This window comes from Myotis davidii, unplaced genomic scaffold (genome assembly GCF_000327345.1).
Source record: "Myotis davidii unplaced genomic scaffold, ASM32734v1 scaffold725, whole genome shotgun sequence".
Lineage (NCBI taxonomy): Eukaryota > Metazoa > Chordata > Mammalia > Chiroptera > Vespertilionidae > Myotis > Myotis davidii.
Window position 1 is genome coordinate 1,227,688 of NW_006296500.1, and position 24,415 is coordinate 1,252,102.

Below are 24,415 nucleotides of genomic sequence, written 5' to 3' on the forward strand. Positions count from 1 at the left end.
AAAAAAGAAATTCCCCTTATTATTATTAAATTGACTTCATGAAAAGTTTTCATTAAAAAATGAGATGCCAAGGGTGAGGGTGGCCAGGGAGAGGCCAATGGGGGAAAAAGGAGACATATGTAATACTTTAAACAAGAATTTTAAAAATAAATAAATAAATAATAAAAAATGAGATGCCAAATGACCAAATAACCTTTAGGAAGTTCTGCTTCCAAATGGCCAAGCAAGCTCCTGCAGACAGACCCTTCCATAAGTGACAAGTATAAAGGCTGAACATGACACAGAAATCAACTATATGAAGGCATTGGAGAATGTACAAAATCTGCGAGCAGATTCTGGAGGGAAGTCAACATCTTTTATCCTAAGGGAATGCCATAGGTGCTAAAGTACAACAGAAAACCCACAGTCTTTCTGGCCTGCAGAACCAAAGGACACAGTTCAAGACAACCACTGCCACTAGAAAGAGAGGGGAATCTTGGAAAGGGGAGAGCCAGAAAGAGGAAGCCCCAGAATTCTACAAATTCTGCCCAACTATCTCTAAATAACTTCATTCAAGTACAAAGCTCAAAAATATTTAAAGAAATATAAAAATACCATGTTCTAATGAGAGAAAATTGACAATGTCTGGAATCCAGTCAAAAATACCAAACATGCAAAGAAGCAAGAAAATAGCACACATTTGTGAAAAGAAAAGAAGCAGGTAATAGAAAAACACCCAGAAGTGACACAAGTGATAGAATTAGTAAATAAAGACACTGAAGTTATTATAAGTAATAACAATAAAGTTGTTATAAATATATTCCATATGTCCAAAGTAAACAAAAGTATTAAATATTAAATAGAGGCATGGAAGATATTTAAAAAGACCCAAATTAGCCCTGGCCAGTGTGGCACAGTGGTTGGAGTATTGTCCTGTGCACCAAAGGATCACTGGTTCCATTCCTGGTGAGGGCACATACCTAGGTTTGATCCCAGTCGGGGTACATATAGGAGGCAACTGATCAATGTTTCTCTGTCTCTCTCTCTCTCTCTCTTTAAAATCAATAAAATCAATAAAAACATATCCTCAGATGAGGATAAAAAAAATAAAAAGACCCAAAGTGAACTCCTAAAAATGAAAAACACAATGTGTTAAATACACTGGAAGGGATTAACAGATCAGACACCACAGAAGAAAAGCTAGAATGGTGAATTCAATGATACAGCAATAGAATCTATGCAAAATGAAACAAAAAAGTCTAAAAATATTAATACCATTGCTGAGCTATGGGACAGCTTTAAATAATTAATAATGTAACTAGAATCCTCAAAAAGGCAGGCAGGAGGGGGTCCAAAAAACATTAGAAGACATTAATAAAATTCTGAATGAAAATCAGATGTGCTCATTAGAAGAGATATTTTTAATTTTTTTATTTTTATTAATTACAGTTCGTCAGATGTTTGAAGGAAACCTCTATTTCCTTCCAGAATAACTTTCAGGCCACACTTAGAGTTTCAACTTTAAAAAAAATCTTTGTCTTTCTTTTTTACACCAAGCAACAATGTATCAAACATGGTTGCTTTTTTCAGAAGAGATATTTTTAATGCTAGCATATATAAAAAACCATTTATAATGTTAGCAATGACAATACTACAGGTCTGACTACTACTATAAATATACATTTAGGATTAATTCAAACAGAAATACTTTATGAAGAGAGAGAAAAATAGAACTTACCCTTCCCTGGAATCCCCATCTGATTTATCAGTAGAACTTGTAGAAGAACTTAACTCCTCCTCAGAGAAACAATGGGTAAGTTTCCTTTTCTATTAAAGTTTAGAAAAACAAAATTCCACATGAAAACACAACCAGAATGTAATAAACGAAAAGGTCTTAGATGCAATGTCTAGCTAGATTGTGCACTTAGATCCAATTTAACAGGAGAAACTAATGGATATAAAAATTGAAGTTATTTTACCCAAATCATGTCCCAGTTCACCAATGAAATTCACAAGAGAAGCCTGAGGAACATCAAGGTGAAGTTTTATAAGGCCCTGGAAAGTCTCAGCTGTGAAGACATTTCCTTTCCACACAAGAGTGGACAAACAATTCTGGTGTTCCGACTCCTAAGCAGAGGGCTGGTACCATAAGGAATATCGGCATTTTAAGCTAGATAGAATGCCACCTAAATAAAAGCAACCTCAGTTTGTTCATATTGGAGACACTTTCTTAAAATACAGCACTTTAAAGGATTATTTGATATAATTACACACAAACCTCACAACTTTGGAAAATGGAAAGGACCATCTCAATTAGTGAAATGACTAAATCACAGAATATTGTTAAGGAAACAAATCTTGCCCTGGAACTGGTATTTATGAGGTTTACTATATTAGGCTTGCCAGATGCAGACATGTCCACCTTTTCTCCTTCGAGCTAAGCAATGTACCTGAGCAGAGCTTCGGTCAGAAGACAACCCTGGAGCAGGGGTGAGCTGGCTTTCCTCTTGTGGCTGCCCTGGCCCCGGTGTACTCACAGAAGCTCTCCTCACTGAAGGGCCTGAAAAAGTGACCATCCCCAGCAGTGGTTTGTGATGCGCTGGCCCCAACAGAAGAGGGCTTTGCACTGGGTATGGGAGATAACCCAGCAAGGACCAGTCCAGAAGTAACTCAGATAGCATATCATCATCACTCTGGTATCTGACACTTCAGTTCAAAGTTGAGCTCTCGGTCAACCAGCTCTATGATCTTAAGCAAGATACTTAACCACTCTGAGCCTCAGTTCCTTCAGCTGCAAAATGGGACAATGCTGACTACTTTTGACAGTTACTGTAAATATAAATTGAGATAATGCCCTTAAAATGCTTACCATGGTGCATGAAACTTAATTAGCGTTCAATAAATGGAAATGTCAGTACTGTCTTTAGTTAATAGTAATAGGAGTGATCACAGCACGTAGCCCTAGGCACCACCATTCTCCCAGTTTCCTCTCTCTGTTCCTGAGAAAGCAGCACTTCTATGACCAGCAGACTCTGAACATGCAAACAAATTAAACACTCGATTTCCTGTCTGAAACCTTCCAGGAATTACTGCCACTCAAAGCCCTCTTGCTCTCTTTTTAAAATCCTCTTCCACTGATAATACAAGTTCCAGATCCAACAGCCTATGCTGAATTGTTTTTAAAGGCTTGACTAAGAAATTTCAAAATTTCTTCCAAATCAGTTTCCAAAATGTATTACTATTGCTTGAAAAAATTCTTAACACCTCACAATCAGAACCAATACTTATGTCCGTGAGTCAAACCTCCAAAAGACGAAGAAAAGAGAACAACTTTACCTGAGGGGAATCTCTCTTCCTGTGACTGCTTTAGTCGCCTCCTCTCTCTTGCTGATAATGGTCGGTCCTTTTAAAGAAAGTCAGAGTTATTTCCATTTCTACTCACCACTCTTACAACACCTATAATGCATGAAGTACCATGTAGCCCTAGAGGAAAGACCTTGCACAGACCAGTCTGCATCAGGGTTACAGCTACTAGCTAGGACCGATCACAGCAGCCCCGTTTGTAGGAAGGACTGTACTCATCTTTGGAAGGACAATTGGGGAATTTTGCATTTCCTCCATTCAGAATCTACTTGGTCTCCTAGTTAACCATAAGTGACCATCTCTGGAACTTTAGAGTCTGTCCACTTCATCAGTGCTTCTACTAAGAATCACATATCTATTCCTTACAGTGTTTGGCAAAAAGTAGGGCTAAGATATTTTAACACAAAACTTCATAATATATGCAGGATTTCATAACCAAAAAGCTTTATAGGTTTTTTTTTTAACCCGACATATACCCCCCACAAACCTTTGATGATGACATCTCACTGCTCCTGGAACTGCTCACAGACTCAGTGATCACTCTATTTTGGTTTTCAGCATCCTTTTGGGTTAATGTGACATCCCCTTTTCCAACAGCAGGAAGAGAAGGCAAACGTTGTGGCAGAGCCTCCTGGAGATTAAATATTTTTAAAAAGGGGGAAATTATCAGTTTCATATGATAATGATAACCCACCTCCAAAGTACCCCTATTAGTAAGTTTCCTATGTATTCTATAGTGATTTGCTCTCAAAAACTTCAAAACACTGAATTTTGGGGGGAAGAAATTCTGCCAAAGTGAAGTATTATGAGAGTGTGCCTATAAAAGTTACTTCAAGAAATGGTGTAATATCTCAATTAAAGAAAAAAAAAAGAAATGAGATGTCAACATGATTGTATACAGGAGATGAGGGAGAAACTGCTCATCAATATAACAGGGAGAATCGGATGTACTCATTAGCCTGTTTCTTTAACTCTCAATCTGTCCATCTTTGCTGGAAAAGACAAAATCCTTACTCTGCATCCAACTTACTGACATTTGAAAACTAATATCTTGCCCTTGTCACCCCTCTAAATGTTCCTTGCATTTCCTGGGTGCCTATCTGGCAACTGCTAATCATTCTAAGTAGAACTTGAGCTTCCTACTTCCCAAGCAGTTGCACAATGACTTTGTCAAGAGATCTCGTCCAACCTGTCCTTTTTCCCCACTGTGTTCAGTCTGTTCTCTTTTCTTCTGCCGTCGCTGTCGAGACCGGGAAGGTTCAGACCCAGAGCTGTGTGGCTGTAAACCTGGGTGGATTCTGTCCTGTTTTTCCATAACCCACTCACCGGCAACTTGATCCTTAAAAAATACACACACAAAAACACACAAAATATAAAATAGTCCTTTGAATTTCCAAACAGCCAAACCCTCTATACCTACTTTTAAAATTATAAATGAAAATGAAAAGAAGTTGTTTTTCTCAAAATAAATGCGTATTTACAGTGTTTATAGGCAAAGACATAATGCTAAAATCAGTTATTCATATTTTCTGGCTTTTTTCTTTTTCCCCAAATTAAAAATATAATTATTTTAATTAAATTATTTATATTGTTATTAACTTGAAACTACTAATATGCAGAAAACTAAGAAATATTTTAAATGAAATCCAATTCAACACATACATAATTTCCAAGTAAACATGAGTAATTTAGATGCACCATGAAAAATGCCTTTAAATTACCATGAAAAGAGCATTGAATTTGGAGTTAGATGGAGTCATATCTGAGAAATTTAATCTTCCTGAACCTCAGTTTCTTCATCCATATGTAAATGGGTAAAATGCTTCACACACATTCGTATGACTGTTGGAGAATTAGGAAATATAGTGCACTAAAGTACTTAGAACTATGTCTAGCACATTAAATACTCAAAAAAATCAGAGCTATTACTAGCAGTAGTAATGGTAAAATAAATTGCCTTTTAAGTTATATAAAGTTCACCAAAGGCTTAGTCTTTTTTATTTATTTGTTTTTAAAAATCCTCATCTGAGGACATGTTTTGCTTTATTTTTATTGATTTTTAAAAAAAATATTTTATTGATTTTTTTCAGAGAGGAAGGGAGAGGGATAGAGAGTTAGAAACATCGATGAGAGAGAAACATCGATCAGCTGCATGTGCCCAGGCTCCTTTAGTCTTCACTGGAGATAACTAATGGTATGAAAAACAAGAGTAAGTTATTATTATTATTATTACTTTTAGAGGAAGAGGGAGAGAGAAACATTGATCAGTTGTTGCTTCCCATCATCTACCTACCTGAAACCTGGGTATGTGCCCTGACCAGGAATCAAACCCACCACCTTTCAGTGTACAGACAATGTTCAACGAGCTGAGCCACCCTGGCCAGGGCAAGAACTTAGCATTTTATTGGGTAGCTGTTTTAGAAACTAATTTTATACCAAACATTAAAATAGATATTTAAGCCCTAGCCGGTTTGGCTCAGTGGATAGAGTGTCAGCCTGCAGAACGAAGGGTCCCAGGTTCGATTCCAGTCAAGAGCACATACCTTGGTCCTGGTCACAAGAGGCAACCAATCGGTGTGTTTCTCTCACATTGCTGTTTCTCTCTGTCTTTTCCTCTCTCTTTTCCTCTCCCTAAAAAAAATCAATGGAAAAATATCCTACGGTAAGGATTAAAAATAAAATAAAATAAAGTAGCTACTTAAATTTTTCAAACAAATTTTTAATATCAAAATATCTAAGTTTTCAAATAATTAAATATGGCTCAATCAACAATTTTTTTCAAGAGCCTACTATGTGGTACATTTTTAGGAAGAAAAATTAACAATGTAGTATTAATACAAAGTGAAATTGCTTCTAAGAGTCATTATCATTAAGACATCATCTATGATTCATATCCTCTAACAAACACAAAACAGTGACTCCTACAGGTAACTAGAGGCCCAGTGCACGAAATTTGTGCACTTGGGGTCGGCGGGCGTCCCTCAGCTCAGCCTGTGCCCTCTTGCAGTCTGGGAGCCCTCGGGTGATGTCCGACTGACAGCTTAGGCCCGCTCCCCGTGGGTCTAAGCCTTAGTGCAGCCATGGAGGTGGGAGAGGCTCCTGCCAACACTGCTGCGCTTGCCAGCCGTGAGCCTGGCTCAGGACTTCTAGCTGAGCAGCGTTTCCCCTGTGGGAGTGCACTGACCACTGGGGAGCAGCTCCCCCTGGTAGTCAGTGTGTGTCATAGTGACCAGTCGTTCTACCGTTCGGTTGATTTGCATATTAGCCTTTTACTATATAGGATAACTTGTTAAGTTTATTCTTTCAAGAGTATACCTCACATTATGTATAAAATATAGTAAATGATTAAATTTTACAATATTACTACATAATATTCAAGCTGAACAAGACATCCAAGATAATAAACAATGACTGATATAATTCTGAAGCATGAGGTAAATGTTTCTCTGCTGGTGGTAAGCATAGGCTGTTCAAAATAAAGCTTATACAAGAGTGACAGAATAAATGATTAGGGGATTTCTCCATAAAATCCAATTGTCTTGGGAAAAAAGTTCTACTTTTAAAAATAGTAACACAAAAAGAGGAAATGCTGGACATAAAATTCTATCAAACAGAAAGTCTGCTCTAAAACCCTGATGTAAGCCTGGCTGGTGTGGTTCAGTGATTTGATTCCTAGTCAGGGCACATGCCCAGATTGCGGGCTCGATCCCCAACTGATTGGCTTGTAGGAGGCAGCCACTCAATTATATTTCTCTCTCATCAATGTTTCTATCTCTCTCTCTCTCTCCCTTCCTCTCACTCTAAAAATCCATAAAAACAGATTTAAGATGTACTTTTAAAAAATGCTTATGTAACAAATTAATTTGATCAGGAACAAAACAAGATGTTCCCTCTCAACACTTTTATTTACACATTGTAGTAGAGGTTCTAGCCAGAGCAATTAGGCAAGAAAAAGAAATAAAAACAATCCTGATTGGAAAGGAAGAAGTAAAACTATCTCTGTTCACAGATGACATGATCTTATATTCAGAAAATCTTAAGGCATCCATTATAAAAAAAATTATTAGAACCAATAATGGGGTTCAGTAAAGGCTGTGTGGTATAAGATTAATATACAAAAATCAATTGTATTTCTATACACAAGCAATGAACACTATGAAAATGAAATTAAGAAAACAATTCCATTTACAATAGTATCAAATGGAATAAAATGCAAAGAAATTTCACAAAATAAGTGCAAACTAAAAACAATAAAACATCATTATAAGAATTTAAAGAAGACCTAAATAAATTAAAAGACACTTCATGTCCATGTGTTTGAAGACATTCAGGGTCATGCAAAAGTAGATTCACAGTTGTTTGTATAAAATAATACAATAATTAATAAACAATAATACAAGAATAAATTCTGTTTCACATACTCACAACTATAAGCCTACTTTTGCCGAACTCTGTATATTAAGATAGCAATATTCTGCAAATGAACCTCAGATTCTATGTAATCCTATCAAACCCCCCCCCCTTTTTTCCAGAAATTGACAAGCTGATCTTAAAATTCACATGGAAATGCAAAGGATCTGAAATAGTCAAAACAATATTGTAAAATAAGAATAAAGTTAGAAGACTCAAACTTCCCAACTTCAAAACTTACTGCCAAGCTACCAATATTTAAAACAGGGTTTTACTAATATAAGGATAGATACATAAACCAGTGAAAAAGAATTGAGAGTCTAGAAATAAACCATTACATTTATGGTCTACTGATTTCCACCAAGAGTGCCAAGAAAATTCAATGGGGAAAGAATAATCTATAATAATAAAAGCATAATATGCTAATTAGACCGCACGTCCTTCTGGGATCGAGGCAGCCTCCACGGCTGCGAAGGAGGGATCCAGGCAGCCACCGCAGCTGTGAAGGCCTGCTCTTGCACGTACTTCATAAGTCGGGCCTCTATAATAATAAAAGTGTAATATGCTAATTAGACCAGACGACCTTCCGGATGAAGCCGAGGTTGGGAAGCCGGTGCCAGCAGCCAGGGCAAGGAAGACCTACTCTTGCACAAATTTCGTGCAGGGGGCCTCTAGTCTTTTAATGAAAAGTGCTGGGATACCTGGATATTTACATACAAAAGAATAAAGTTGGACCTTTTCTTTACACTACACACAAATATTAACTCAGAATGCATCACAGACCTAATGTCAGAACTAAAACTATAAACTCTTAGAAGACAACATAGGGGTAACTATTCATGACACCAAAAGCACAAGCAACAACAACAACAAAATGAACAAAATCGGATTTCGTCACAATTAAAATCTTTTTCCTCCCAGCAATCCAATGAAGTATTATTGTCCCTGTTTTAAGGTGAAGACACTGAGGTTATGACAGTTAGATGATTTATGCCGGGTCCCACCACAGCTCTGAATCAAAGTTAGGACCTGAACCCATGTCTGCCCAACACTTCATCACACCATGAAAAGTCAAACCTTATTCCTATTTGAATTAATATTTCCTTGTCAGCCAGCTCAACACAGTCGAACCAGTTTCAAATTCCATAATTCTCAGGAGCAATCAGCGGGCATGAAGCAGTGTCCCATGCACTGTGCAAAAATGAAGAAGACTCCCCCGTGGCTGCCCTATTATCTAGGTGAGTGGGAGCCCCAGGGTTGTCCTGAATCTACAAGTGCTTTGCTGGCCTTGAGTGGGCAAGGGGTGGGCAAGGGTGCCAATGTTGCCTCAAGTTCTCTACTCCCACTTCAACGAGAAATGTTGAGGTCTTTTGATATTTTGGGTGGGAGGGAGACAGGGACAAAAGGATGAAGGGATAGAAGGAAAAGAAGAAGAGAGGGAGGAAAGAAGAAAGATGTGAGTTACCTCTACCCAAGAATTTCTGTTTAATTTACAACAAAGCCTTAGCTATAATGAATGAAACCACAGGGTGAAATCTCAGAGAACAGTGAAAGAAGATGGTATGTAGGGACCTAAGACACATTCCAGAGATAACTAAAATTCTGTGATGAGGATTCTCCCTATTTTAAAAATTCTTTGCAATCAAGTACCACAGAGTTTTAAGAGGGGTTACATGCATTATGGGGGGAAAACTTTGTATTAGAAAAATAATGGTGTTGATATTCTTGAAACAGGTCTTTAAATATACAATTTGTCACTCTGCTTAATTAACTGCAGATTGCAGAGAACATATTCTGTGGCAAGATTGTGTTCTATTGACACTACCATCTAATGAGATATAGATTATTTTAGACTATCTCAGAAAATGTCTTCTGCACATTGACTCTGATTACATGGCTATTAAAACAAGCATGGATTATCCAGCCAGATTTCTCCTTCCCCAAATTTCACCCTCGTGGATCTTCAATCATTAAAAATAAACAAAATTAAAAACTGTAGTGCTTCAAAGAACACTATCTAGAAAGTGAAAATACAACCTGGTCGGTGTGGCTCGGTTGGTTGGATGGTCACCCCATGCGCCAGGAGGTGGCAGGTTCAATTCCTGGTCGGGGCATGTGTAGAGGCAGCCAATTGTTCCTCTCTGACATTGATATTTCTCTCTCTCTCAAAAATCAATAAAGTAAACTAAAAATAAAGTGAAAAGACAACTCACAGAATGAGAGCTAATATTTTCAAACCTTGTATCTTTAAGGGACTGACATCTAGAATAAAGAATTCTTATAACTCAACAACAAAAAGATAAACCAACTAATAAATGGGCAAAGGATCTGAATAGATATTTCTCCAAAGTAGGTACACTAATGGCCAAAAAGCACATGAAATGATGCTCAACATCATTAGTCATTAAGGATACAAAGCAAAACCACAATAAGATACCACTTAATACCCACTAGGATGGCTAGAAAAAAAAAAGTGTTGGTGAAGATGTGGAGACATTATAACTCTCATACATTGCTGGTAGGAAGTAAAAGGATGTAATTGCTTTGAAAAACAATTTGCAATTCCTCAAAAAGTTAAACAGAGAGTTACCATATGACCCCTCAATTCCATAACTAGGTATACACCCAAGAGAAGTGAACATCCACACTAAAAACTTGTACAAGAATGTTCATAGCAGCATTATCCGTAGTAGCCAAAAAGTGAGAACAACCCAACTGTTCATCCACTGAGGAATGAAGAAATAAAATATGATACATACATACAGTGGACTTTAATTGGCAATAAAAAGGAATGAAATACTGGCACATACTACGAGTAGTAACCTTGAAAACATTATGCTAAGTAAAAGAAGCCAGACACAAAAGACCATATGCTGTATTATATGGTTCTTCTATTTGTATGAAATGCTCAGAATGGGCAAATCCGAATAGACAATAGGAGCTGGGGGCTGGGAGCAAGGAGAAATGAAGCGTGACTATCATTGGATATGGGGTTTCTTTTTGAGGTGATGAAAAAGTTCTGGAATTAGACAGTAGTGATGATTGCAGAAGTTTATAAATATAATAAAAACCAGTGAATTGGCACCTTAAAATTTTTTATAAAAGCCCGGCTGGCATGGCTCAGTGGTTGAGAGTGGACCTATGAACCAGGAGGTCATGGTTAGATTCCCAGTCAGGGCACATGCCTGGGTTGTGGGCTCCATCCCCAGTGGGGGCATGTAGGAGGTACTAATTGATGATTCTTTCTCATCACTGATGTTTCTATCTCTCTCTCCCTCTCCCTTCCTCTCTGAAATCAATAAAAATATATTTTTAAAAAAGTGAACTTGAATTTAATTTGACAGCCAAGCAGAGCAAGTAAGACACACAAAACTTTATCTATAAAGTCCTAAGGATTCCAGTGTCCAAAGAAAGCTTAAGACTATATTTTGGTTTAATCCAATGACTTTAAATGATAAAAGCAGTATACTTGTTCTTTTCCATAAAAACAAAACTTTATTAAAAACATCTGAATATAAATGTATAAAAGTTTTAATGTTTATATTAAATGATGTTAAATAAAATATGTAATGTATCAAATCCAAATATATATAGCATAGATTATAAAAATATAGTCAATATACCTATTAAATCTATTTATAAAATATTTTACACAAAAAGAGTAAAGTTAATTAAATGTTCTGTTTTTTTCTCTCATCCTCAGCTATTACCATGCTTCATCTAATTTAGGTTTCTTTCCAAGTTCAAGTAGAAGATGGCCATTAAATATACTCAGAATAGTCTCTCAGTATCAAAATGCTTCTGTTCCTTTTTTTGGTTACTTTTATTTCTTTTCTTATCTTCTCTTTTTCCTTCCCCTTTGGTTCCAACATATAGAATATTTGTTTTTACTCCTTAAGAAATCAGATCAATCCACTAATTTATTTTTTCCTTCCTTCCTTCCTTCCTTCCTTCCTTCCTTCCTTCCTTCCTTCCTTCCTTCCTTCCTTCCTTTCTTCCATCCTTTTCCACTAACTTTTCAAAAGCAAGAAGGAATGTGATATTAACTAAGTGTTGGAACTACCTATCCACTTGGAGGACTAAGGAAGAATGATGATACTGAAATAGGAAAAAAAGCATACAAACAGCATGCTTCCCCCAAGTACCTTATGCCAGGGCACTGAAGGCACCTAAGAATCCCTGGGTCTCATCCTTTGGTTTCCATTGTGTTTAAACTGGTACACTGAAGAGCTGATTTTCCTAAAACCATAACTAGAATACAACCAAATAACACACCCCATGCCTTTGTAGCCACACTTTCCAGTCTCTGAGATGAACACCTCATGCACATCACTCACCTGGTCCTTTGGCTTTTGGTCTTTGTTTAGGGGCTGCAGAGGCTTCTCTTTTCTTTCCTCAATGACAGTGTTAGAGGACCACGTAGGAATTAGGTTTCCAGGTCGAGTGCTGGACTTAGTGTTATCCTGCAGCCTCTCCTTCACTTGAGAAATATTACATTTATCTTCTAGCTCATTAGAGACATTTATGTATCTTGGCTGATTCTCTTGAATTAACCCATCGCTCAAGTTCCTTTCTGCAGGTAAGATGTCAATGTTCACTCTACTGATTGTAGCTAGTGATTCTGTGGTACTGCTCATGTCTGCTTTGCAGGTGTGGCCTTTCAGACTTGCAGGTGTCTTCAAGGGGTCAATGACTATGTGTTTCTCCTGGGATAAACCTTTGTCTTCATCCTAAGTGAAATGCTTCCAAGTTATTATAGCACTCTTCACACCATATAAACAAATTAACTCAAAATGGAACAACAGGTTCCTCACAAAGTTAAACATAGGATTACATGATGACCCAGCAATCCCACTCCTAGGTACATATCCCAAAGAACTGAAAGTAGGAACTCAAACAGGTATTTGTGCACCAATGTTTATAGCAGCATTAGTCACGATGACCAAAAGGTGGAAAAGACCCAAATGTCTATTAGCAGATGAATGGATAAACAAAATGTGGTATACATATAGTGGAACATTATAAAGCCATAGAAAGGAATGAAGTTCTGATACATGTTACAACATGTATAGTCCTTGAAAACATGCTAAGTAAAATAAGTCAGACACAAAAGAATAAATATGGTATGGTTCTACTTATATAAGATACCTAGAACAGGCAAATTCATAGAGGTTAACAAGGCCTGGGTGTGGGGAAAAATGTAGAGTTAATGCTTAATGGGTACAGAGTTTTTGTCTGGAATGATGAAAGTGTTTTTAGAAGATAGTGGTGATGGTTGCATAACACTTTGAATATAATTAAGGCTACTAAATGGTACACTTAAAAATGGCTCGCCCAGTCAGTGTGGCTCAGTGGTTGAACATTGACCCATGAAACAGGAGGTCTCGGTTTGATTTCTGGTCAGGGCACATGCCCGGGTTGCGGGCTTGATCCCCAGAAGAGGCAGCCGATCAATGATTCTCTCTCATCACTGATGTTTCTATCTCTCTCTCTCCTTCTCCCTTCCTCTCTGAAATCAATAAAAACATATATTTTTTAAAAAAGTTAAAGATAGAATTATCAAATTTCAAGTCCTAGGAATATACCCAAAAGAACTGAAAGCAGGCCCTGGCCAGGTAGCTCAGTTAGTTAGAGCATTGTCCCATTACACCAGTTTCAGGTTTGATCCCCAGGTAGGGCACATACAAGAACCAACCAATGAATGCATAAATAAATGGAACAACAAATTGATGTTTCTCTCTCTCTATCTCTCTCTTTCTCAAATCAATAAATATTAAAAATTAATTACTAGGAGAAAATAAAGAATTGTACACAAATGTTCATAACAATAACCAAAAGGTGAAAACCACCCAATATCTATCAATGAATAAATGGATAAACAAATTGTGGTATATACATACAATGGGATATTATTCACACATACATATAAATGAAGTATTGATACAAAAACATTATGTTAACTGAAAGAAGCCAAGACACAAAAGGTCACATATTGTATGATTCCATTTATATGAAATACCTAGCAAACCCATAAGAGACAGAAAACACACTGGTGGTGGTTTTCAGGGGCCAGAAAGGAATGAGGGTGACTATTTAATAAGTATGGGGTTTCATTTGGAGTGACGTGAAAATGTTTTAGAACTAGATAGAGGCGATGGTTTCACAACACTGTGAATGTACTGAATGCAATTAATTGTTCACTATAAAACGGTTAACTTTGCTATAAAGGGTTAATGGGGGAAAGAGGGACACATATAATACTTTGAATAATAAAGATTTCTTTAAGCCGAGGCCGGTTTGGCTCAGTGGATAGAGCGTCGGCCTGCGGACCGAGAGGTCCCAGGTTCGATTCCGGTCAAGGGCATGTGCCTGGGTTGCGGGCACATCCCCAGTGGGGGATGTGCGGGAGGCGGCTGATCGGTGTCTCTCTCTCATCGATGTTTCTGACTTTCTATCTCTCTCCCTTTCTCTCTGTAAAAAATCAATAAAATATATTTAAAAAAAAAAGATTTCTTTAAATGGTTAACTTTGTTATATAAATTTCACCTCAATAAAAGAAATTCTTAGAAGAAAGTTATTACAGCACTGACTTCATAAAGTACCCACTTTGAATAAAGTGAGCTAAACAAAATCACCTTCACAGCATTCTTTCTCTATAATACACAATTAATTACATAACAAAATCTCGAGTAAAGCCTAATCACTTCACATAAAGTAACTTATTTATATAACCTATCATTTTAATACAGTTTCTAAAACATGTATCCTTTTAAAAAGAAACATACCATTACATATGTCTTAGAGCCCTCAGAAGACTGTGGTTGGGGGGGAACTACTTCATGATTTGATTCAGCCTTTCCAGAAACCATTGAAGAAACAGGCTTGGATTTAGAGTCACCATTTTTAATATTATTTTTGGAGGTTTTTCTTTATGAGGAAGAAAAGAAAAAGTTATCAATATAATTAAGATGAAAAGTTTTTTTCTTTATATTATCAATATATTGCAGATGACAGATATATGAGAAAATGTGTTTATGTATAACATTCCCTTACAGAATTGCTTAATTTACAGAGAACAGTCTTTTACAAACCAGGGATAATTCTACAAAACACTTGATCAGTACTCTTCAAAAACAATCAAGGTCATGAAAAACAGAAAGTGAAAATTGTCCCAGACCCAACCTAACCAAGGAGACATGAGGACTAAATGTAATATGATATCCTGGATTGGATCCTGAAATAGAAAAAGACATTAGTGGAAAAACTGGGGAAAGCTGATGAAAGTCTGGAGTTTGTTTAGCCAACAGTAAGGTACTGATGAGGGTTCGTAGTACTAACAAATGTACCATGGTAATGTTAGGACAAACTGCATGGCAGGTATACAGAAAGTCTGTGTACTATCTCTCCAACTTTTCTGTAAATACAAAATTTTTCCAAAATAAAAATCTCTGAGAAATTGCCCCGGCCGCCTGGCTCAGTTGGTTGGAGTATTGTTCCGTGCTCTAAAAGGTTGTGGGTTCGATTCCCAATCAGGACACATACCTAGGTTGCAGGTTCAATCCCTGGTCAGGGTGCATATGCGAGGCAATGTTTCTCTTTATATCGATGTTTCTCTCTCTCTCTCTCTCTCTCTCTCTCTCTCTCTCTCTCTCTTTCTCTATTTCTCTCCCTCCACCCCCACTTCCTCTCTCTAAAATCAATAAACATACTCTTAGATGAGGATTTAAAAAATATCTCTGAGAAATTGCCTCACATATAGAAGTACCAGGATAATTTTCATCTTCAAGTTTCATATGTTTGAAATACTACCACAACTGCTTTGCAAAATTTGAGAGTAAAAATGATTGGTAATACTCAGCCTTGACTTGCAGAATAAATATATATAGAAACACTATCCCCAACTGTTCTAGTGTGACGTTTCTACAACAGGGCTAAACCTCTGGAAAATTCAAGAGAAGCATGAAGACTAGCACTGGCGATTGAAGGTCAAAGTTCTGTTTGGTGGGAAATTAGAGACAATGTAAACAAAAAGGTAGTCCTTTATCCCTGGGGACTTGTCTCCCAAATTTAACATGTCACAAAGCAGAGATCATTAAGGCCTTGCTTGGCCTCAAGGTTTAGATTCTGGAATACCTGCTCAGTGAAGGTAGGTTCTGCAAGTCAAAAAAAATAATTCTCTTTCTCTTGATAAGTCATGAATGAAGAGGGAAGCTTATGAAGGTCTCAGAAATCTAAGCACTATATTTTAGATGAGACTATTATCTTACATAGTAAATAATGTAATAGGTTTCTTGGATAATCTCTCATTTTATTTATTTATTTTTTTAAAATATATTTTATTGATTTTTTACAGAGAGGAAGGGAGAGGGATAGAGAGTTAGAAACATCGATGAGAGAGAAACGTCGATCAGCTGCCTCCTGCACACTCCCCACTGGGTATGTGCCTGCAACTAAGGTACATGCCCTTGACCGGAATCGAACCTGGGACCCTTGAGTCTGCAGGCCAACGCTCTGAGCCAAACCGATTAGGGCGATAATCTCTCATTTTAAAATGGTTACTAAAACACATGCCTTTTTAAGAGAATCATACTCAATATGTCTTGGAATCCTCTGAGGAATGTTAAAGTGATTCTCTGAATGGTTCTCTCAATTTCTGATCTTAGCAATTAAGCAAATCTCAACATATGTTCTAATCATGCAATTTCACTTCATGTTTAAAAGGAACTCACCATAAATTCTTGCACATTAAAACTATAGAAACCACCCTCTTTTACTCCATCTATATAGCCCAGCTACTTGCAAGGGAAGTATCTTACGCCTTTGTGGCCTCCAAAAAGCAGAAGATTTGGCGCTTTATGTAAGGCTGCCTCAGGATGCTCCTTACAGAGGGTCTTTCCTCAGGCCTTTTGCTCAGCATTGTCCTTATCAGTTCTGCCAGCTCTGGGCTATAATCTTTCGGCATTGGTGGCAGCTACAAAGAGAAATACTACAATTATGATGAATCGTCTTGTGAAGCAAAGTAAATGAAGGTAGAGTTTTCCAATATTTATTTTAAGTCATTATCCACATAAGCATACAATAACCAGTATTAGTCTACAGGAAGCATACTGATGTCCTGGTTATAACAGCAAGTTGTAAGGTTGTAAAAGTAGATTCTTCAAACCAGCATTCCCATTTGAGGACTCCCTCCTTCAGAAATAAGGGCATGAGACATCCTGTCAAGATGGCAGCATAGGTAAACATGGTACTCACATCCTGCCACACCACAGTAAAATTACAACTAAACTAAGGAACAACCATTATTCAGAACCACCTGAAATCTGGCTGAATGGAAGTCCTATAACTAGGAAATTAAAGAAGAAGCCACATAGAGACTGGTAGGAGGGGAGGAGATGCGGAACAGGCTGGTCCCACACCAATGTGTGGCGGTTAAAAATCAGGAGGGATATTTCGGCTGCAAAGGTCTTCCTGAGGAGAAACAGGTTTCAGGGTTCCAGTGCCAGGAAGAGAGTCACCATAGCCTCTGGCTGTAAAAATCAGTAGGGATTGAGACCAGGGGAGACAGAGGCCTGGCTGGAGTCCCAGGCAGTTCCTCTTAAAGGCCCACACACAGACTTACTCAGACTCACTGTCTGAGCTCCAGCAGCAGCTTGAAAGGCACCAGAGACATACAGGGAGAAACTGAATGGCTGGCATCAGGGTGACAGCTGGGAGGGGCAGTTTTCTCCCAGACAAAAGTCCTGGCAGAGGCCACTGTTTTATCCTTCCACAAAGCTGGCAGGTAGGCGATTCTATCAACCTCATTCACACTGTTTGCTTTTCCCTGGTGACTCCTTGAGGCCCTGCCCTACCCAACTTTTGAGCCCACTCAAGCTGTTTCCAGTGGTTTTTCATAAGAATGGCCTGTCTTGGCTCTTGCTTCAGATTTTCCTAAAACCTCTCAAAAAAGCAGCATCTGGCCTCAGTAAGCCCCACACCTATCGCTAAATGACCCACCAATGCCTGGGACTAGCAGCACCTGGCCTTGGTTCACAGCTTGGTCTCACTTGAGTTCCTCTAAGTCCAGCACAAGTAGTGGCCATCTGCAGATTACTTTGTAGCTCATGTCATGTGGTCCTGGGCAGAACACAGGTGGTGCCTAACCTTGGCCTGTACCTCCTGGGAGGGCCCAGAGCCAGCACACCCAGTGGACAGTTTCAGACCACGTCAAAGCACCACCACCCAATCACCTCCACAAGTGACACACTCAAGGGGCAGACTCAGCAGGCACCAGAGCCCTGCTGAAGTAAGTCCTGCTCTGTGGCGTGGACCACCACATAGCTGATCCTCCACAGTAGTCAGAGGTTGAGGGTTGTAGTCAGTCCTTGCAGCGGATCATCCTGGGGGTAAATCCCTCCCACTGACGCATTAACAGCAATCAAGGCTCAACTACAACAGTAGGGTGTACACAGCCCACATAGGGAGTTCACCTGGAGTGTCCAGCCTAGGTGATCAGGGAGGCTGTGCCATAGGACCCTATAGAACACCTACTACATTAGGCCACTCTACCAAGCCTAGAAGACATAGCAACGCTACCTGATAATAGAAACAAACACAGGGATGCTACAAAAATGAAGAGACAAAGAAACATGTCCCAAATGAAAGAACAGAGCAAAACTCCAGAAAAAGATGGGAGGGCATTGGTGGGGTGGGTGACAAAACTGAAGGGATTAAGAAGTACAAATTGATAGTTACAGAATAGTCATGAAGATGTAAAGTTCAGCACAGGGAATATCCTATATAATAAAAGCCTAATATACTAAGTGTCCAGTCATCGTTCAACCAAAGTGTAATATGCTAATGATATGCTAAGGCCACTCAACTGCTCGCTATGACGTGCACTGACCACCAGGGAGCAGTCGACCAGTTGCTATGATGTGCAATGACCACTAGGGGGCAGCCGCTCCAACTGGTAGGTATGCTTGTTTGCTGGAGTCCTGCGTGATCAAGACTGAGTGAGATGGGCCAGACACACCCTGGAACCCTCCCACAGTCCCTCCCCAGCCCCAATCATGCATTGGTGGGGTCCCTCGGCCTGGCCTGCACTCTCTCGCAATCTGGGATCCCTCAGGGGATGTCCGACTGATGACTGACATTTAAGCCTGATCCCACAGTGGGAACGGGACTAAACCGTCAGTCGGACATTCCTCTCGCAATCCGGGACCACTGGCTCCTAACTGCTCCCCTGCATGCCTGCCTGATCACCCCTAACCACTCTACCTGCTTGCCTGATTGCCCCTAACCACTTGCCTGCCTGCCTGATTGCCCCTAATCACCTCTGCCTTGGCCCCCATCACCACGGCTTCGTCTGGAAGGTCGTTCAGCTGTCCGGTCTAATTAGCATATTATGCTTTTATTATTATAGATGTGTGTATATGTGCATATATACACCTAGAGTTATATCTATATAAGACAAGAACAAGCCAGGAAGGCCATGTACCAAATTGTTGGCAATGGTTATCTACAGGGGATTAAAATGGATAGGAGAGGGGAATTTCACTCCTTTCTTGTTTGATTCTTTAAATAGTATAATTATAGAAGATTTTTACTTCTTTTGTATTTTTCAATATCTAATTTTTAAATATTAAACAATTTAATATTTCTCAAATTAAAAATTATTTTTAATTTGATTAAATTAAATCAGTAGGTCATTTATAGCCTTAAACTTGTTGGGATATGGATGCCTGACACTGCAGAGGGCAACTAACCTCATGGAACTAACATATAAAGTTGGTCACTCTGGTATCAAAGGGACAAGTTCAAATAGAATGGACTCATTTTAATTATTTACTTATTTTAAATGTTTTTATTGATTTTAGAGACAGAGGAAGAGAGAGGGGTAGAGATAGAAACATCAGTAAGAGAGAAACATCGATCAGCTGCCTCCTGCACACCCCTACTGGGGATAAAGCCTGCAACCTGGGCATGTGCCCTGATTGGGCATCGAACCAGGGAACTCTTGGTTCAAGGATCAATGCTAACCACTGAGCAACATCAGCCAAGCAAGAATGGACTCATTTTAAATGGGGCTCATTTGACCATAAGCTGTTTAGGAGAAGCTACCAATAGTCCCTTAGGGCACTGCACATCCTGTGGCTATACGTAGTGGTTCTCAAAAAGCCAATTCCTTGGAGCCATTAAGCTACTTTTACAAATTAATATTAAGAAATGATCAATTCCTTCTCCTCCAGTTCAACCTTTCACACAGAAGAGACCCACCGTTCTTAATTATCCACCCAATAATAATGATTACTCACATTTGTCAATAACAACTTACAAAGCTGCATTAAATTAACATTGCTCCAAAACAATTAGTTCCAGAATTTTCTTTACCTTTCCTTCAATAATCCGATAAACTAAAGAATTCATGTCTTTTGCATTGAAAGCATGCTTCAGAGTGGCCATTTCATAAGCACAGCATCCCAGAGCCCAAACATCAGACTAGAAAAGAAAAACAGTAAGTGGTTATATATCAGAATGCCTTATTTACAGTTTTCCTCCTAAAAAGAAAAAGACATTTTTGTTACACCAATTCACAGAGAATTCTTTGACATAACTATTCTGGTGAGCTTTGAAATCATGAATACTGTCCTAGAGACAAGGTGAGCTGGCATACTGTCCTACCTTATAGTTGTAGGGTTTGTTTGAGAACAATTCAGGGCTCATATAGTAGGGTGTGCCAATGAGGGTGCTAGCCATATCACAGTGGTTCTCCAACACTCGGGCAATTCCTAGGTCACCCACTTTGATGATGTTTGTTCTTGTTAGGAAGACATTTTGAGTTTTCAGATCTCGGTGAAGGATGTGTTTTTCATGTAAATACTGAAAAGAGAAATAAAATTTCACTAAGTATAAATATACTTATCTACTTATTTACTCCTGACTTCTTATATACCATTAATAACTACATGAGTTAAAGAGCCATAGTTATCTACATATCAAAACACTATTGTTTTATACTCTAAATAAAAACTCTGATTTACAACTTTCCAAAGTAAAAAAATTGCCCTAGCCAGGTAGTTCATTTGGTAGAACACTGTCCCTATATGCCAATGTTGCATGTTTGATCTTTGGTCAGAGCACATACAAGAATCAACCAATGAATGCATAAATAAGTGGAACAAAAAGTCAATGTTTCTCTCTCTCTCTCTCTCCTCCTTCCTCTCTCTCTAAAAAAAAAACAAAAAAACAAAACACAGGAAATTAAAAAACAATTACACATTAAAATAAAATAAAATAAAATAAAAAAGGTGAGCTCAGCAATAGCAACTGTGATGATGGCAGCAACGGCAGTGGAGTGGGCAGTGCTGGGCAGAGCGGGTTGGGGCAAGTGCATGATGGTGAACACACTGGTCAAGTCCACGGTGTAGAAGTCCATCCCACCAGGCCTGGGGCAGGGGCCCACGCTCCAGACGCTGCAGCTGCACAGGCAGCCCATGCTCCCACCTCCAAGACCTGAACAACATCACCCACAATGTCCACTACAAGAACTACCATGTCCGCAGACTCAACAGAAGCCACATGCTCCCCCATGGGCCCTGGCTGGGTGAACCTGGCCCTGACCCTTGGGCCACCTCTGGGGCCTCAAAAGTTCACCGGTGGGCTCAAGACAATTTCACAGAGGAGTACTGAGCACAGGCAAACCCGGGCACCTGGGGTTCCCCAAATGCTCAGCAGCCACCCACCATACACAAGTGTAATAGAGCATATATTAAAGGTAGACAATTGCCTTTTTAAAAAGTAAAAAATTCCAGTATCTTTCACAATTGTTCATTAACCATTATATCATTTAGTGTTTACAAACTCCCACTGAGGAGAAAAAAACAACTTTACAAGGTCAGAGGCACTTTCCTCTCAGATTCATAGACTCTTCAGTTTAATAATATTTTCAAATACAACAAGTTCACGTTTATTTAGAGAGAGTATCCTAGAATTTAAACTACAAAGTCAACTAATTCTGGACAAGTCTGTCCAAATCCAGAGGATTTCGTAAACAGTCTCGCTACTGAATATGTGTATATTAAACCACAAACATGTTTTACCTTTCCACTCACTTTGCCACAAGGTTAAAGCCCCAAATCCAGCGATTTAGGAATATTCATTAGCCCAACCACCCTTCAGTATGACACAGCTGACCAGCTGATAACAAGCATGGTCATTCTTTGCTCTCTGTCAACTCAGGGCCCTTAAAATGGACTTTGGTATAAATATTAAGTGAATGGAGAATTGGCTTTTCCTCCAATTAGACATTAAATCCATGTCTACTTCAATATGGGTATCACTCATTCAGAAACATTCCAATGCTACAACATGAGCAACCGGGTCCACTTCACAAATGGATTTGCAAAAAAATCCATTTTTTTCATGTACACATTTTGGGAAGAATTTCCCTAAAATCCACCTGCCCTCCCCCGGCCTCTTGGAGCAAGCAGGATTCTGTGAGTCTGGACCAGCCGTGGGCAAACTATGGCCTGCAGGCCAGATCTGGCCCGTTTGAAATGAATAAAACTAAAGAAAAAAAGACCGTACCCTTTTATGTAATGATGTTTACTTTGAATTTATATTAGTTCACACAAACACTCCATCCATGCTTTTGTTCCGGCCCTCTGGTCCAGTTTAAGAACCCATTGTGGCCCTCGAGTCAAAAAGTTTGCCCACCCCTGGTCTGGACAGTACCTGCAGAGCCATGGCGATCTGAACAAACCACTCCACCACCTGACTTTCAGGCAGGAGCTGCCCTTTCTGCTCCTTCAGCTTTCGGTACAGATCACCTCCTTCGCAGAAGCCCATGACGATGTACAGCAGGCCGTCCCCTCCCTCCCAGGACTCCTTGTAGGTGACAATATTGGGATGCTTCAGCTGGGACAAGAGCTGGGCTTCTTGTTCAGCAGCTCGCCGCTCTCGGCTGGAGGCATTTCGCAGGTTCAGTTTTTTGATGACATACTACAAAGGAAACATGTGTTTTTACAATGTACAAATACACATACAGCTTTATAGGTTCAGAAGCATTTAGCGCTCTCCTAAATGACCTCAAAATTAATCTTCTGGAACCTACTCGTTTTAGTATTCAAAAAACAAAATTGACAAGAAAAAAAAACCCGTTTTCACTAATAGTACTTTTTACAAGTTAGACTAATAGTAGGGTAGTCACACAAAAAAATTCTTCAGACGGAATGGATCCATGGGTTGCATGAAGTTTTCAAAGGGATCTATAGCCCAATAAGGTTAAAAAAATCACTGATCCTCAACATACAAAACTATTCCCACATTAAAACAAAAATCAATATCCTCTCACACCTAATACACTACCCTCAATCAATCAAAAGACCACACAATTACCACTCAACGAACACATATGTAATTGTGCTTTGTAAAATGTAAACTTCTGCTCAAATGTGAGGGGCTATCCTCAACTCAAAAACCCAATGACTGCTCCCCTCACACACACACACACACCTGCCTACCGAATACCTCTCTTATGCCTGAGCTTTTGTTCCAGGCAGAGTGACCCGCACCCGAGACAAAGAAGGGCAGGCGAGAGTCTTATACTGAGGTGGGCCTCTGGAAGCTTGCCTGGGGCAGCCCCCTTGTGTTGGTGTACTTATGAATGGCACCTCCTTTCAGCTTCAAACTTGTCCCAGTCTGTGCAATATATTACATGGTCAGCTTATTTATAAACCACATTAAAGAACTGGCTCCTTATCCTGAAGTTGAGACAAAGTGCTTTAAGCAAAGGAGTGACACTACACCTAACTTTTAGAACAATCACTAAGATTGCAATGAAAGGGATGGACTGGAGAAGAGCAAGTCCTGTGGCAGGAGGGGCCAGGGGGAGGCCTGGACAAGAGTTTACTTGGAGATAAAGACGTCCTGGCCTGGGGTGGTACCAGTGGAGATGGAGAAGAGCCTGCGGGCTCAGTGGACAGATGAATGGGGGTGAGGGGAAGAGGGGAATCAATAATGACTCCCAGGTGTCCAGCACGGGCAGCTGGCTGGTTGGTGGTGCTACTCACTGAAACAGGGGTCAGGAGGAAAGGCTGGCAGAAAGCTGATGAGTTGAGTTTTACGCATGTCCACTGGTCTCCAGGTCATATGTATGGGGCCCGTCCCTCAGGGAGTAATATTTGCCAGGCGCTGTTAGGTCCCGAGAACGTTTGCTCTCAGGGATCGTTGAGCGTGCTCCGGAGAAGTGTCCATCAAGCACACAATGAACACACAAAGGAGAGGTACAGGGTGTTCGGGGTGCGTATTACAGGAAGGTATGGCCTAGTCTTGGTGGACTGGGACACTGGCCCCGAGAAAGTGCCCTCGGGGTGAGTCCCCTGCAGACCACCCCGGGGTCCGACGTTTGGACAGAGCCCTGGGCGAACCCCTGCGTGTTCCCCGCCCCCGGATGGGCCCCAACTCCGCCGACCTGCCTGCCGTCCCGCCGGTGCCTCACGAGCGTCACCTCCCCGTAGCTGCCCCTACCAACGACCCGCAGATAGCAGTAGGCGGCCAGGGGCATGTTCCCGGCGCGGGGCAAAAGTCGGGGTGCGGCGCGGCAGCTGGCCACAGCGAAGGGCCCCGCTCATGCCCGAGAAGCTGCCGGGCCGGAGGCTGCCGAGAGGGCCCGGCTCCGGCG

At 39.8% G+C, this 24,415-nt stretch overlaps 1 protein-coding gene across 4 annotated transcripts in view; it reads right to left on the minus strand.

Moving 5' to 3' along the window:
- NEK4 (NIMA related kinase 4) overlaps positions 1-24,409 on the minus strand; it is a 32,761-nt gene extending 8,352 nt beyond the window's left edge. For 3 of the 4 annotated variants that reach the window (XM_015569200.1, XM_006771844.2, XM_015569199.1), the window contains exons 1-12: positions 24,206-24,409; positions 22,468-22,734; positions 20,416-20,613; positions 20,125-20,232; positions 16,569-16,723; positions 14,538-14,679; positions 12,090-12,482; positions 4,532-4,681; positions 3,830-3,973; positions 3,316-3,382; positions 2,430-2,539; positions 1,718-1,806 (exon numbers count right to left, since the gene is read on the minus strand). In XM_015569200.1, coding sequence (XP_015424686.1) covers positions 1,718-1,806; positions 2,430-2,539; positions 3,316-3,382; positions 3,830-3,973; positions 4,532-4,681; positions 12,090-12,482; positions 14,538-14,679; positions 16,569-16,723; positions 20,125-20,232; positions 20,416-20,613; positions 22,468-22,734; positions 24,206-24,298 — 1,916 coding nt within the window. In that variant the 5' untranslated portion in view covers positions 24,299-24,409. Of the gene's footprint in view, positions 1-1,717; positions 1,807-1,958; positions 2,540-3,315; positions 3,383-3,829; positions 3,974-4,531; positions 4,682-12,089; positions 12,483-14,537; positions 14,680-16,568; positions 16,724-20,124; positions 20,233-20,415; positions 20,614-22,467; positions 22,735-24,205 lie in introns of those variants that run through there. The other variant, XR_001515218.1, reaches the window with a different exon arrangement.
- Positions 24,410-24,415: the final 6 nt, after the last annotated feature.